The sequence below is a fragment of the Carya illinoinensis genome, chromosome 1 (assembly GCF_018687715.1).
Source record: "Carya illinoinensis cultivar Pawnee chromosome 1, C.illinoinensisPawnee_v1, whole genome shotgun sequence".
In the NCBI taxonomy this organism is placed as follows: Eukaryota; Viridiplantae; Streptophyta; class Magnoliopsida; order Fagales; family Juglandaceae; genus Carya; species Carya illinoinensis.
Window position 1 is genome coordinate 26593060 of NC_056752.1, and position 16415 is coordinate 26609474.

A 16415-nucleotide genomic window follows, 5' to 3' on the forward strand; every position below is an offset into this window, starting at 1 on the left:
TCTAATAAACGGAAGCCCAACTAGATTTTTGAATAGTAGACGAGGTTTAAGACAGAGATCTGCAGTCCACATTACTCTTTGTTATTGTGATTGAGGCTTTGAGCAGAATGACCTCGACCCTTGTTGCTAATGGTTTTGTGGTTGGTTTCTTGATTGGAACCCTGAATAGAAGACTTATGTGAGGTAGATCATAACCAAGTTCGAGCACTAAAGGCCCTTCTCCTTTGTTTCGAAGCAACATCCGGGTTGAAAGTAAACTTGGACAAATCAAAGATGGTGCCTATTGGAGGTGTTCAGCATATAAGACAGTTGGCTAGTACTCTGGGGTGTAAGATTGCCTCGCTTCCTATGACTTACCTTGGACTTCTGTTGCTGGCCACCTCGAGAGCGGCTTCATTATGGGACACAGTGATTGAGAAAGTAGAGTACCGATTAGTAGGATGGAAGAGAATGTACCTGTCAAAAAGTGGTAGGATTACCCTAATCAAGAGTACCTTATCTAATCTATCGACTTATTTTTTTGTCTTTGTTCCCTATACCAGCAAGTGTGGTGCTTCATATCGAGAAACTTCAACGGGATTTCTTGTGGAGTGGATTGGGTGAGGAGTTCAAATTCCACCTAGTCAAGTGGGAGAAGGTATGTAGCCCTATCTCTAATGGTGGCTTGGGCATTAGAAATATGAGAATTTTTAATCGGGTGTTACTTGAAAAGTGGTTATGGAGATACCATAAGGAATCAGAAGCCCCATGGAAGTTGGTGATTGAGAGAAAATATGGCAGCTTATGGGGTGGCTAGTGTACTAAAGAAGTGAGAGGGGTGTATGGAGTGAGGTAGGGGAAACATATAAAAAGAGGGTGGGAAGTCTTTACCCATCACACAAGATTTTGCCTAGGAGAGGGTGCAAGGATTAAATTCTGGAATGATATTTGGTGTGGTAACTGTGCTCTAAAGGATTTATTACCTTCACTTTTCTGGGTTGCAAGTGCCAAAGATGTTTCAGTGGTGGAAGTCATGATGATATCAGGGGAGCAAATCTAGTGGAACATCAATTTTAGTCGGGCTGCACAAGATTGGGAAACAAGCAATATTGAAGCCTTTTTCAGCCTTTTGTACTCCATAAAACCAAGCAACCTACATGAAGATATGTTGTGGTGTATACCTGCAGGTAAAGGGTTTTTCTTGGTTCGCTCTTTTTATATATCTCTCACACTAGCTTTTATATTTAGTTTCCATGGAGAAGGCTTTGGAGACATAAGGCACCTCCCAAAGCAGCTTTTTTTGTGTGGATTGCTTCCTTGGGTAAGATCCTCACAACTGATAACTTGAGGAAACATAGGGTGTTCATTGTAGATTGATATTGTATGTGTAGGAACGGGGGTGAATCTGTGAATCATCTCCTACTACACTGTGAGATGGTTCGAGGGTTATGGAATGAGGTATTTAGTAGACTAGACTTGACTTGGGTTATGCCTGAGACAGTGGTGGCAATTTTGGCCAGCTGGACAAATCTAAGAGGCATTCAACAGATTAAAACTGTGTGGAAGATGATCCCTATATGCATCATGTGGTGTTTGTGGCAGGAGCTCGCTGAACGGACATTCGAGGACCGAGAGATTGATGGAGGAACTAAAAGCTTTCTTTATTAGAACTCTATATAATTAGGCCATTTTTGTTGACTTTAATGGCCAAGATCTTCATGATTTTCTTGTCTTTATTGCACCTACTTAGGGCATTCTTTGTATTGTACCTAGCTATGCCAATTCTTTGATTAATATAATTTGTTTACTTATAAAAAAAAAATGTTTACGTCCAACATGGTGTGGCACTCCTACCCGCACAAGCTATGGGACCAGTGCATAAACTTGCACACAAAATGTGTGTGGGTCAATACGAATGGAAAATTTTTAAAGATAAATGCTTGATGATATGTGTTCACATGTTTAAATGTCCAAGGTATCGATGATGATGAATTGGTAGGCCAGAACCAGTGGTAGAGACCATGGCCTAGTTCAGTTTTTAATAATTGTTGAACGCATAGTTGTTTGGCTTTGGTTGATGATGATGATGCAGAGATGTGGAGGATTTTGTTTACTTTCATTTTATTGGATTTTGTTGCATTCTACACTGGTTAAATGATAATAAAGTTTTGGCTTGGGGTTTTAAAGTTTATGGGTCTCTTATTACATGGCACCATGTAACGTCATGATGTGGTATCCCTAACCCTAAAGGAAGGGGCTGTAACACCTGAACAGCTCAATCTTTTGCAACTATTGTTTCAAACAGTTGAAAGAAATTATGTCCAATAAAGCTTGAGGTTCAAGTCTAAGAAGAGGAAAGCATCATTCCAATATATTTTTTGTTGAATGCATATGCAGCTTTATTGAAAAGGGTTCAAAGTCTTATTATCGAGTTACAACCCCACCTCTCTCTCCGGAATTGACCAAAGTCGAGTTAATTCTTGCCAGTGACTCATTCCGTTCTATTCTATTTCGTTTTCTCTTCATCTTTTTCCCCCCTATCATATTGATATAAGGTTTTCACATTGATTCTCTATAGAATCCAATGTTTTTGAGTTTTCAACAGTGGAGGGGGGTCCAACTAGTTTAAATATTTGACAGGATTAGGGGTGTTTCTAGCTTGGCTTCTTTAGATAGATTAAGTGTTGAATGGTTGTGGAATACTGTGGAAGGCCTGAAACATGTGGAAGGGCTGAAGGACTACGTGAGGATTTCTATGGTCGAAAACAGAGCCTGCATTGCACATTTTGCTCCAATTCCCATGGTCGTTTCTTGGGAGTCACAGTATTGTGATTGGATCATAATGGATATATTTATCCATTAAGTGGAAAAAATGGCTTCATTAAGTAGCAGAATTTTTCCAAGCATTCGTTGGCGCCAATAAGAGAGCAAAGCCTTCTAAAAAACTGCAATATTTCCATGGTCATAGGTAGGTGCAGAGTACAACAGTGGTGAGACCAAAACACCCTCCAGTAACCATCACTTTGTTAAGAGCAAATTGGGTAAAATCATTGCAATGAAAATTGAAAAGCTACCTTTCAAAATTATTGCAAGAGAACCCAGATTTATTCTCGTCTACTGAGGTAATTGTGATTTGAAGTTATTGCAGAGAACCAATGTCTTCTACAAGCATTAGGAGGCCAGCTCCTAAAGAGAAGGGGTAAAGTGGACAGTGTTAACAGTAAAAGTGGATCCAGGCTGTGGGTTATTTGGGATGGATTAACAATTGATGAAAGATGGACTAATAAGACGCCCAATCCATTAGGGGGGCTATTATGAACTCAGAAAATGATCCAGAGTCTTTACTAGACACGGGTCAATGAGTCTATTATATATATCAGCAAAATCAAAAGTTGGCCCGTTATCAGCGAAATCAACAAAACAAGGCCAGTCATATCTGCCTGCCTTAAAGGCAAAGGCCCAAATCCAATAGTCCAAAGTCAACCCAAAAATCAGGCCTTCTTGAGTATTTGAGTGTTCTCAGGTTGGGGCTCTTCCTCTATCAACAGAGTCAGCAGTAGGCTCTACAAGCTCGAGTTCAAAGCCTCACAGTGAAATAATGGTATTGTAGTGGGGTAGTGATTCTTGACCAGCCTAAGAGAGGAAGATCGGTGGGAATATCAAGAGATTTAGGGGGGAATAGTTCTGCCAATTCATTAAGCTCTAAGCCTCATTGCTCAAGTAATGCAATCAAGTTAATGATTTGCAGAAGCGTAGGAGTAATCTAATTTTATATGATCCAGATATGGAAAATGCAATGGCAGTGTACAATCCTGTGAGAATACAGATATGGTTTTGTAGCACCTTCATAGCTTCCTATCAATACAATTTTAATTTATCAAAAAAAAAAAAAAAACTTGAGGTTTACAAAGGATTGCCTCCTAAACTGGCCAATAATGGCAAATGTTGATGGCAGTTAAGTAAGATGATATAATTGCAAACCATAGAAGAGTTTATAGCCACATAATTTTCACTTTATAAATGCGCTACTAACCAAGCATTTTCATCTTTTTGAGACATTAACTGACACTCAAGAAAACCTCTAATATATTTGCATGATAAAAAGCTAACTGATCCTTCTAAGGTTACTCAATCTGATAGATTTTAAAGATTAATAAGAGTCTAATGATAAAACTTGCCTGGCATGGATTTTGCATACTGAGAACAGCCTCTGACAATCTTTTCCTTTCGAAGTTTTGAGGTGAATGTTGGTCTTCAAGTTGCTGGTAAGTTCTTTCTTTGGGAATACTTCTAAGGTTTGCACCATTACAACCTTCTATTACAGGTTCTATCTTTAAGGCCAAATCATCTTCACTACCTATCATCATGATAATGAAAACACAAACATATAAGCAATCACTGTCTTTTTTTTCTTTTTCTTTTTTTAATTTTAAATTTATTTATTTTTATAAGTAATCACTGATAGATATCTAAGGCAGGATCTAGAAAATACAAGCATCAGCAATCCTTAACCTGCAGAAGTCATATCCTACCAGTCTAAAATCACAAACTGGAATTCATCTATTATTTTTAAAATATAATCCAAAGAATCTTCAGTTATTAGTCACCATATTATTGCAGCCCATTAAATATGCATCAAGTAAACATGCAAAAATGCTTATATTATACGTGAATATGTTACAGAAAACCCCCCCAAAGTATCACATCATTCTCAAATACACCTTCAATTATGACCGGTGAGAACTAGGACTGTTCATCCGGGCTGGGATTTTTCCCAGCCCGATCCGGAACCCGGATAACCGGATTCCGGTTCTGGCCCGGATCAAACCAGGGCCGATACCCTGGTTGCAAAACCCAGACCTGCCCGGTCCAGATGCGGTATAACACCAGGGTACCGGGTCTTAAACCTGATACCCGGTTTAATTTTTTTCAGCCCCAGCTTTCCGTTTTCTCTCTCTCCTCACCCCGTCTCTTTTCTCACCCTCTCTCTCTAGTCTCTTCTCACCCCTGATCTCTCTCTCTTCTCACCCTCTCTATCTCACAGGACCCATAAGCTGAGGTACCACCACGCGGGTTGCAGAGTACGAAAAGTTACAGGAATTCAATTTAGACAGTGTCTCCCGTTGTCGCAGTTTCAGGTCGTCTGCAGCGGGAAGGAAATGAGAAATCTTTTGAAACCAAAATTGGTTTCAGGCATCGCCGTTGGGGTTGGCCTTCAACAAGATGGAGAGAGGTAGGGTGTTCTTCGGCGTCTTGAGTCGAGCTTGGCTTTCAACGGATCAGGGAGTGGCACCTTGATGTTCAACATGGGTATGGACTTTCACAAGGGAGGTGAGGATGGGAAAGTGGATTCTGCAGCGTGGTTCCATTCTTTTATTGATTTGTGGAGATCTATTTTATCATTTATGTTTTGGTTATGTTTAATTTTCATGAAGAAAGAATCTGGCTTTTGGATTTCAAGGATAGATCTTGAATTATTTGAAGTTTTATCGGTACACTTTGTCAAACATGAAGTATTGAATAAAAGGAATGGTTCATTGAATTTTTTATTTTTTTTTTTTAACTTTTGATCACCTGTGATCTAAACTCTGTTTTATGTTCTTGTTTAATAATTTCGCTAAGAGAAGTGGCTATCTAGGGATATCTAGTTGAACGAAAACTCTACAAAATATTTGTTAGTGTGGGTGTATTAGGAGAAAAAAATGACAATCCATTTGTGTGTTTGGGTTGTGGGTAATAGTTGAACATGTAGTGGAATGGTGGCAGAGTGGAGGAAAGTGAAGGGAAAGATGTCTCTTCATGTTCATTGTCTTAAAGTGGAGGCCATTTTCTGCTGGATTTGTGTGCTAGGCTTGGGTACTTCATTTTCTGTTGGATTTTTGTGGTACAGTTCTTGTTAAGACCTTTAACCATGAACTGATAATTTCTTCTAATTTTGTTAAATCAATGCCGTAATGTAAGATTTGAATGAACAGGTTTTGAAGGCCTTTTTCCATGGAGACAGTAATTTGTTCAAGCACTACCCGGATCACCCTCCAGATCTCTTCTAATTTGGAGACATGCTTCTCAATCACTCCAACACTTTTGCTCTGCTCCCAAGATCACCCTCCAGAGATATGGCTGTCATTTTAATGCTTATCCATCAGGTATTATTTTTTAGCAAGAAAATGCAAGAGCTGCGGCAAACTATTGTTCTCCTACAGATCACAAAGCTAAGTAGCTAATGAGTTGGAACATGCATAGAAGGAAAAGTTTCCTTATTTTAATTCCTAGCTAGCTTTCTTTTTTCAGCATATAATTCATTTCCTGGTATGGACTTGGAATTTTTGCATCTCTGTCTGCTTCTTTATTCTTGGTGATAACATGCTCTGCCAAGTACCTTCAAGAAACACCAGTTGCGTAATATATGGGGGAAGTATTAATTGAAATTAATGTTGAACTGTGTATATATATAAGTTTGGCAATGCTAGTTGAGTGATAGAGTCAGTGGCATAGTAATGTTTGATGGTTATGTATGCAGGATTGTTTATCAAGTTTCACAAAACGAAATGCAAACAAAGAATATCGTTTCTTTGCCACATGTTTCATTTTCTTGGTGACGAGGAGTTTGAGTTTGATGTTCAAGTGTTCTTAAACATTTCTTGATTGTATTGGCTTCAAATAAAGTATCTGTTTTTTTTTTTTTTTTTTTTTTTGCTTCGTCTACTTCATCTTCTTTCTTTTCTCTTTTCCCTTTTCTCGATGAGATTGTATTTTGGAAAAAAATTGGTGGTGTTGAGCAGAGGATTCTGAAGTTATGCCATTAATATTGATATGGGATTCAAAAGTTTCAACATAGTGTTGGAATTTGATTTTCTGTAGCCTTTTCTTTATTTTAAATTTTATTTGTTCTTTGAATTGTTTTTTTTTCCTTGATTTTTCATTGGTAGATAGTCAACAATGCTGCTCATTTGATCAATTTCTTTTCTTTTTCTTGTTAAAAAAAAAAATAGTTATATGCGTGTTTGATTATTTGTTTCTACTCCATTTATTTATTTGCTCACACATTGCAGCTTTCTTTTTCCATAGTGCCATTCAGATTATCCTATAAGCTGAAACTGATGGGGAAGATAATTGAAATCCACAGTGCTGCTGAATTTATTCTATATTGTAGTCAATAAACAAGAGAGAGAGAAAATACTGTGTTATGATTTTATTAATGAATATCCAACTATACATATACATAGAGTAGTGACCATTATACCCTCATACTATATATTTAATTACAATTATGTATTCCAACACTCCCCCTCAACCTGGGGCATATATATCATATAAACCTAGGTTGGAACAAATAAACTTTAGCCGACTATGAAAAAGTGGTTTGGTAAACAAATCTGCAAGTTGATCAGCAGACTTCACAAAGGGTGTAGAGATGTCACCACTGAATATCTTATCTCGAATGAAGTGACAATCAATCTCAATGTGTTTAGTCCTCTCATGGAATACAGGATTAGACGCAATATGTACTGCAGCTTGATTATCACAAAATAACTGAAGGGGGACAGGAGCTGGAAACCCAATCTCATGAAGAAAGTGTTGCAACCATGTCAGCTCACTAGCAGTGTGAGCCATTGCTCTATATTCGGCCTCTGCACTAGATCGAGCTACTACTGTTTGCTTCTTACTCTTCCATGTAACCAAATTATCTCCTACAAAGGTACAATATCCAGTAGTCGATCTTCTATCTGAAGGAGATCCTGCCCAATCAGCATCTGAAAAAGCTTCAATTCTAAGATGCCCATTTGGTCTATACAACAACCCAAGGCCAGGAGCTCGCTTAAGATACCGAAGAATATGGATTACAGCATCCCGATGTGAGACCCTAGGCGTTTGTAGAAATTGGCTCAGTACACTTATTGCATAAGAAATATCAGGTCTAGTGATAGTCAGATAATTTAATTTTCCAACAAGTCTTTGATACCGACCTGGATCTCCAAACAACTCACCTTCCTCTTTCAAGAGTTTACAATTTGGATCCATAGGAGTGTCAATAGGCCGTGCACCCAACATGCTAGTTTCTTCCAAAAGATCAAGCACATATTTTCTGTAAGATAGGTTGATACCCTTTTTAGATCTACTAACTTCGATTCCAAGAAAGTATCTAAGTTTACCCAAGTCTTTTGTCTGAAACTGATCATGTAAAAATTGTTTTAGCCTGGCGATTCCAGCTGAATCACTCCCAGTAATTACAATATCATCTACATATACAATCAATAAGATATGACCTGCATCACTATGCAGATGAAATACCGAGTGGTCTGTTTGGCATCTATGAAGACCAAATGCCAATACACTATCAAAGAACCTCCCAAACCATGCTCGAGGAGATTGTTTCAAACCTTATAATGCCTTTTTTAACTTGCAAACTGTACCTCGACACTCCTCCTAAGCAATAAAACCAGGTGGTTGCTCCATATACACTTCCTCATTTAAGTCACCAAGTAGGAATGCATTTTTAACATCCAACTGAAATAAGGGCCAATCCAAATTAGCAGTAAGAGAGATCAATACTCGAACATATGGAATTTTGGCAATAGGAGAAAAAGTCTCGTCGTAATCAATGCCATAAATTTGAGTGTAACCCTTAGCTACCAAGCGAGCTTTCAGACGTTCCACAGCGCCAGTAAGATGGAATTTGACTGTGTATACCCATCTACAGCCAACATATTGTTTTCCTGGCGGCAAAGGAACAAGATCCCATGTCCCATTATGGTGAAGAGCATCCATTTCATTTTTCATGGCTGTCCTCCATGCCGGATCAGATAAAGCATCCTGAACTGTCTTAGGAACATAAACTTTTGACAGTTGAGAAGTAAAAGATAAAAAAGATGGAGACAATGCATGACAGGAGACATATTGGCTAATCGGATGTTGAGTAACACAAGAACGAGTACCTATTCGGAGAGCAATAGGTGGAGATTCTGAAGCACTGAGTAACTCAGGGTCTGAAGACGGAAACAAAGTTGGTAGAGGCAGGGGAGCCGGGGTCCATGAGCGACCCGAGTACACCTGTAGAGGGACAAGAGAAGGCACTGAAGGAGGTGGGGTAATAGTGGGTGACTGTGGAGGAAAAAGGGTTAGAGTAGGAGCATATAGAACGGATGATAGGGATATAGACTCAGTGAGCTTGGTGGATCCAATGCCTGTAACTTTAGCAAGAAAACCATTAGCAAGAGTAACACTCTTGGGAAATGACATAGTACCTAACTCAGATAAGGAATGAGACAAACCAGTTAGATGTTCATTAGCTCCTGAATCGATGATCCATGGATTTTGTATAGACGAGACAAGACATGTGGATGTTGTACCTGATTGGGTAAGAGTAGCTCTGGAAAATGAAGCCGCTCGTGTAACTAAAAACTGATCATACTCATCCTTCGATATGCTGATCATCTCTGGAGGCAAGTTGGAACTCGTTGCCTGTAATGTAGAGTCTTGGCAAATGGCTTGATTAGCGGACCCAGATGGTCTCCCATGTAGATCCCAACAATAGTCCACCGAGTGGTTAGTGCGACCACAATGGGTGCACTTACAAGATTCACGACCTCGAGTACGGTTACCTCTGGCATCACGTCCCCCACGTGCACCTCTACCACCCTGGCCTCCATGCCCATGCCCACCAGGAGCAACATAAGAGGCAACTAAAGCGGATCTCTCATTACTCTGGTCAGAAGATAACTGAGATCCAGGTCCAGATAATGTAGCTCGCTGGAGTCGGGAGAATACATCAGGAAATGAGGGGAGCTGTGGGCTTGCCAGAATTTGAGAGCGAACCGACTCATACTCAGGTTTTAGGCCAACTAGAAACCAAACAACGTTGAACTCTTCATGTTGTTTTAGCTTAATTGAAACATCAGAAGTGATAGGTTGATAAATTTTGAGTTCTTCACATATACCCATCACTTTAGAGTAATACTCTTCTAGGCCCAAAGCACCCTGTTCCAATCCAAAAAATTGTTGACACAACTCATAAATACGAGTTGTGTTTCCAACACCCGAGTACATCTGTTTGAGATGCCTCCATATCTCTTGAGTAGTGTCAAAGTGTACTAAACTAACACAAATATTAGGCTCAATACTAGTCAACATCAAGGAGCAGATTTGGGCATCTTCTTGCTCCCATTGAGCAAAGGTATAATTAGTTGACTCAGGCATTGAATCAACCAAGTGGATACGACGAAGACACTTACCTTTCAAGAACATTTCAACAGATTTTGACCATAGTATGTAGTTCTTTCCATTCAATTTCACCGTAGTCATAGGCATGTTAACATTTGGTGCAATAGATAATGACTCAAACTTAGCTTCCATGGAGAAAAATACGAGAATATGGATAAAAAACGAACAAATACACGCTGGAAAAATAGAAACCAGCTTAACAACCCAAATCTCGGATCTGTATGGGTCATAAACAGTCTATACCGGTCAGAACAGCCAATTTTAGGACCTGAACCGGCCTGTATCGGCCCTATATCGGTCTGAACCGATTCTGTTTCACTGGAACCGGCCTGTATCGGGTCTGAACCGGCCTTTTTCGGCCTGTATTGGCCAGTACCGGATTCGGGCGTATCGGATTCAAGAATAAATCAGAAGGCGCGAATAAGTTATTCCTAAACCGGAATAAGGAAAGCAGGATTACAGTATACCTGATGCCAAACAAGGGCTATTCCAGATAGGAATAGGTTCTTATTCCAGATTGGAGGCATGCACAACCACAAATAGGATAGCAGAACACACCAGGAATAGCCAAAAACTTGCAGCCAAACATACCTGGACTCTTCCTACGACGGGCGATACACCGTCCTTCCGGTAGCCGATGGAGACGAAAACTCACCGGAGTGGACAGAGGACGCCGGCAACCTGGATTCCGGTGTCCATTACCGGAGATAACCCCTTATGTCACCGGAAAAGTACTTCGGAAGGAGCTGCCGGCCGAAACTTCAGCCAAAACTTCACAACACCACCAACAACCAAAGACAACCACCAGCACCCGCCGGAAAACACCAACAACTCCGTCGTACAACCACAACCGACTACTCACTTCTCTGATACCATGTAGTCGATAAACAAGAGAGAGAGCAAATACTGTGTTGTGATTTTATTAATGAATATCCAACTATGCATATACATTGAGTAGTGACCATTATACCCTCATACTATACATTTAATTACAATTATGTATTCCAACATATATAACCTTAAACTGATGGGGAAAATAATTGAAGTCCACAGTGCTGCCGAGTTTATAGCTTAAACTGATGGAGAAGATAATTGAAGGAGACATTACACTCGTAAATTTGTAATGGAAGAGTTTGAATATCTGGATGTTGATCAGTCTAGAACTTTGTCAGTGTTCGATATAATGCTTCCTCAATCATCTATTCTCTTCAGGTGACCATACCATTGCAACTTGGTAATTAGTTTGTATGCATGTGTATGAAATACTTCCTGTAAAATCAACTTTTCATCATGGATATATGTACTTGATCTTGGGGATGAACTCTAAGCTGGGTTAGAATCATTTACTAATTGGGATTCTTGGAAATTAAAGATCAGTCCTAATACTAATAGATGATGATTGTCTGATTGAAGATGCAAAATGTATCGTCATACTGGTTTTTGTTTTGAGAAATCCTTCCTGTTTGAGCTGAGTTCCATAATTGACTGCTGGAAAAACTGTCAGTCACTAATCACTAATATCCAACATATATTATGGAAGTGTTGCTGTTTTACCTGGAAATTGTATGCATATGGACCACAAGTGAACCACAAATAAAAATTATAAATGAATGTCTCTCCAGATAAACCAAGTTGTAATTATTTTATAGCTACATTGATATCATATAAACAATGTAATATGTGCTTTTCATATAAACATTGTAATATTATTTTATAAACAATTTTATTTTATAAAATTAAACAAATAGAGTTTGAATGCTACATCAAAACTTTTTCATGAAAAAATATTCATAACATGTAGGCTTTTATGTTTTTTTTTAAAAAGGGGGGGGGGGGGGGGGGGGGGGGGTTCAACCCGGGTTAACCCAGTTCCACGTTCCGGCCAGGTATACCCAGGTTTCCAGGCCGGAACCCGGATGAACAGTCTTGTCACTGAGAGCTTACACTCTAAATTTTTCATCACTAGTGGTCCTGTGCTGGATGGAGGAGTTAAACTGAATAAGAAAATGATAATTACCCTATAATACACAATAAGAGAAGATTAGAGAAAATAAAAAAATCTGTGGCCCAACACAGAATGCAGATATGTGGCTCCCAAGTGGCCTGGGAGCCATGGTCATGCCTCCCATCGAGGGCTGCCAATTTCATTTTTTGATTGGCATTTTTTTTAAATGGAAGATGATTATATTATTTTATTATCAATGAAGTTATAACCATCCCATTTCAAGCCTCAATCTTAGCCATGGGCAACTAGTTACAATAAGTTGATTTTGGGTTTATAAGTTGGAGTTTGAGAATGACGTGTAGTTTAAAGTGGTTTTTTACACTTTACCTATCATACAAAAGACAACAGTAAATTAGAAATCAGAATCAGGTCAGATCAGCAGATTTTTTTCCTCCAATCAAAATATTTTTTTATAAGTAGTCTAATCAAGATATATTAATGAAAATATAATATTTTATGATATTATAGATAATAAAAAATTGGCAGATCTTTCCCTTTATGAATATCAAACATAAATGGTGGAAAGAGATTGAGCGGTATTCACCCACAGAGAAGATTGGATGCTGACCATTGAAAAAGCAAGTGCACCCATCACTTCTAAAATTGAAGTAAATATAACGAAAATAAAATCATTCAAACTCAAAGGTTTCTCTAGCAGAATAATTTTGCAAATTGTATCCTTTTTTCATACAAACTTTGATAGAAGCATTCACCTTCTCTTTTCAAGTATACTTCATTTGCTGTTGTATATCACATGAAGACAATATGCCAAAAGTTCTATGATTTGACTTATAAGATTGGATCTAGGTCCAAGGCTGTATATCATCAAGGAATAGTGAAGTATGCAAAATTAAATTTGTGTTTCAATCATTAAATATTCTACTTTATGCATGCAAGAATAAGAATGACCAAAATTTGGAAGCCAGGTTTCAAATAACCAACGGAATTCCTCATTTCGAAGGCTCCAACATTTGGAAGCCCCAAGATCTTGATTTTCTATAGTGCCTCCCACTTACAACCATTTTTTTTTTTTATAAATAAGAAGAAATTTTATTAGAAACGGATGTATAGGCGAAGCCCATGTACATAGGAGTATATGAAAACACCTAAATAACCAGTGTACCAGACCAGAACTGTCCATTTCTAGAGCTTGTTATATTAGGAGACTCTTAAATTCTAATTGCTTAACTGATAACTGTTAGATCTTACTGCAACAATAGAAATGGAAGAAAAAATACGCTTAAACAAAATCATACCATTTAAAATCTTCTGGATTTTTTTATCACACTGAGCAATTTCATCTTCTATCTTGTGCTGCTGTAGAGACTGCAAACACAAGTAAAGATCAACAGGATGTCAATATTCCCAGGGTTTTGAAGTAGTAGAAGTTATTCTAAAAAGCAAGCCATCTGAAAAAGGTCAACATGATATGTCAGTATGGTTGAGGAAGTTAAATCAAAGGTCTAATCACAAAACTCTCCAGTCAGAATGCCAACCAATATAGTATTTGAGAAAATCATAATCCACAATGCATTGAAGGATTTCAGTTACCCAAGTATACAAGATGGTATACATAAGGTCACACCTATTTAGGGAGAGGAAATAGAAACAAGAAATTCATGCAAATCGAGGCCAGAAAAACTACAGCTGTGGCCCAAATAAAAAGAGTGCTGACAAAAAATAATCCAAGTTCTTCTAATGCATGCACATTGTCTTCAAACATCCAGTCATTGCGCTCCTTCCATAGATATCATAGGATACAAATCGGGACCATTTTCCACACTGCTGAGATTTGTGAGACCTTGTAGATTTGTCCAACTGGCCATGAGCTTAACCCAAGCTAACTCTAATCTATTGAACACTTGATTCCATAACATTCCAGCAACCTCACAATGCAACAGTAAACGATCCACAGATTCACCACTTGTCCTACACATACAACACCAATCTACTATGATCACCTTATGTTTCCGTAGATTATCCATTGTCAAGATCTTGCCTAATGCTGTTGTCCATACAAAAACTGCCACTGTGGGAGGCACCTTGTTTCTCCATATCCTTCTCCATGGGAATTGTGTATTCAGTGGTTGTGCAAGAGAGACACAAAAATAACGGACCGAGAATATACCTTTACCAGTGGGTATCCACCACCTCTTGTCAGCTCCTTGTGTTCTGGCATCATGGTGTATAGAAGACCAAAGAACTTCTCAATGCTGCCAACTTCCCAATCTTGAGCTGCTCTAGTGAAATTCACGTTCCATTAGACTAGATCCCTAGAGAACTCCCTACAATTAGCCATTGATGCATCTTTCTCACTAAAAGGAGCTTTTTATGGTTATATAAACTAGCTTGTTATAGTCATATAAACTATGAAGTACAAAAAGACAGAATCTGGACACCAAACCTTCAAAAACTTATATAGATGCTCATACCTATCCCTATGACAGCTTTCATATGGATCACACAAACAACTTAATTGGAAAAATATGTTTTCCAAACATGTTCCAACACAAACCGACAACCAAAGAAAATATTTGAAAGAGAACAAAGATTTAGGGATGTGTACTTCCTACTAAATATGGAACAGCTGGATAGCAAGGCAGTTAACAAGACGTTATCACAATTTCCTGTACACAAGACCCTAGTACCAACATGCAGATGTGGAGTCTGTTACAATTACAGGAAGGCATAGCAGCATGTCTTTGTTTGTAGATTACACAACCGGCTGTCATAGTTTCAAATTTTCAATGCTTCTAGCCTCACAATGAGAGGACCCAGCTACCCACATAGCCTCCAAGTAGGTCTTCTACGAGAGAACAAAGCAGGTAGAAGTCGTCTTACTCCATTTGGGGCATTTTCTCAGGAAAAGATGATTGCCGGAATCATCTTAGAACACCAAACATTAGAAGCGGAGATCAATTGCCAATCCCTTCACGAAGGGATTCTCCATGCGAGGCCCCTATCCACTCCCCAAGGCTTGAGTCCCAAGCAAGTACTAGTTTTAACTATCTATAGCAGCCACGAGTTCACATCTAGTCAGTCTTTTTGATAACTTCGATTGTTAGATATCTGTAAGTATTGATACACAGAATAACTTTTTATTTGATTGATAATCATATATGGAAGATATTTTTGCCATTTACATCAAACTCAAACTTCCTTCTTGCATGTGTGCTCCTCCAGAAGCACACACTAAAATAAAAGGTAAACGTAGCATATTCGATCAAACGGGTGATTTTCTCGCCAACTACCGATCCCATACTACCACACAAACTGAAAATTTGTGTGCTTGGGAGTCCCTGATGATTAATGATTAAATAAACCAACATTTTACCATGACTACAATTTTAGAGAGACGCAAAAGTGAGAGCCTATGGGGTCACTTCTGAAACTCGATAACCAGCACTGAAAACAGTTGTTATTCCCCTTCTAATGACTTCTGATAAAGGTGGATAAATAACCCAGACTGGGAATCAAGGCCTCAGCAATCCCCACAGAAGGACAGCAAGTGATGATATGGGTCACCGACCCCATTGTATATACAACTTCGGTATCTTGAACTCTTCCGGCAGATCTATATCTGGATGTCGGCAAAATCCTTGAATCTAAGTTCTCTACCGTATTGGTCTGTTCTACTGCAGCTTCTATCATTGCCTCAACCTCCATCTTTCCAAGAGGCTTCTCCATGGGGACCACAAAGCAAACATAGTATAACTCTTCAATAGGAGATTCATAAGCGAATTGCTTTCAAAGCCTCTTGGATTGCCCATTCATGAAATAACGTGCAGGAGTTTTTTGCATCCGTAGAGGAGGCTCATCCATGATTGGTAATAGGAATGTGGGTACTTGACGACTGGATACCCCTGCATTGTTCTTGGCTTCTTCATTGCATTCATGAATTCTTTGTTTGATTCTTCGGGCTTCTTCCTATTCGCTTGACATCATTTCCCTCTACTCCAAGTATTCCGAATTATGTTCCTCCTTTCATGGTTCTTCAGGTGCATAATTAACCGAGCTCAAGGGTAATGATGTTATGTGACCCATTAGCCAACCAATCAAATCAATGTACTGAATGCCAATGACGAAAGATAATTTCTGATAAGGATGAAAGATCTATTGTTTATAAGTAAGTTGTTGGGATGGCAAATAGAAGGAAGAGATCAAGTCAACCAAAATAGGCCAAGTCAACAAGAATCATGCCCAAAACAAG

The 16415-nt window shown here is 38.8% G+C and overlaps 1 protein-coding gene across 6 annotated transcripts in view; it reads right to left on the reverse strand.

Annotated features, from left to right (window-relative positions):
• The window catches only part of LOC122314231, a 69415-nt gene that overhangs the window by 13471 nt on the left and 39529 nt on the right, over window positions 1-16415 (reverse strand). For all 6 annotated transcript variants that reach the window (XM_043129709.1, XM_043129731.1, XM_043129702.1 and 3 more), the window contains exons 8-9: window positions 13462-13531; window positions 4158-4336 (exon numbers count right to left, since the gene is read on the reverse strand). In XM_043129709.1, coding sequence (XP_042985643.1) covers window positions 4158-4336; window positions 13462-13531 — 249 coding nt within the window. The remainder of the gene's footprint in view (window positions 1-4157; window positions 4337-13461; window positions 13532-16415) is intronic.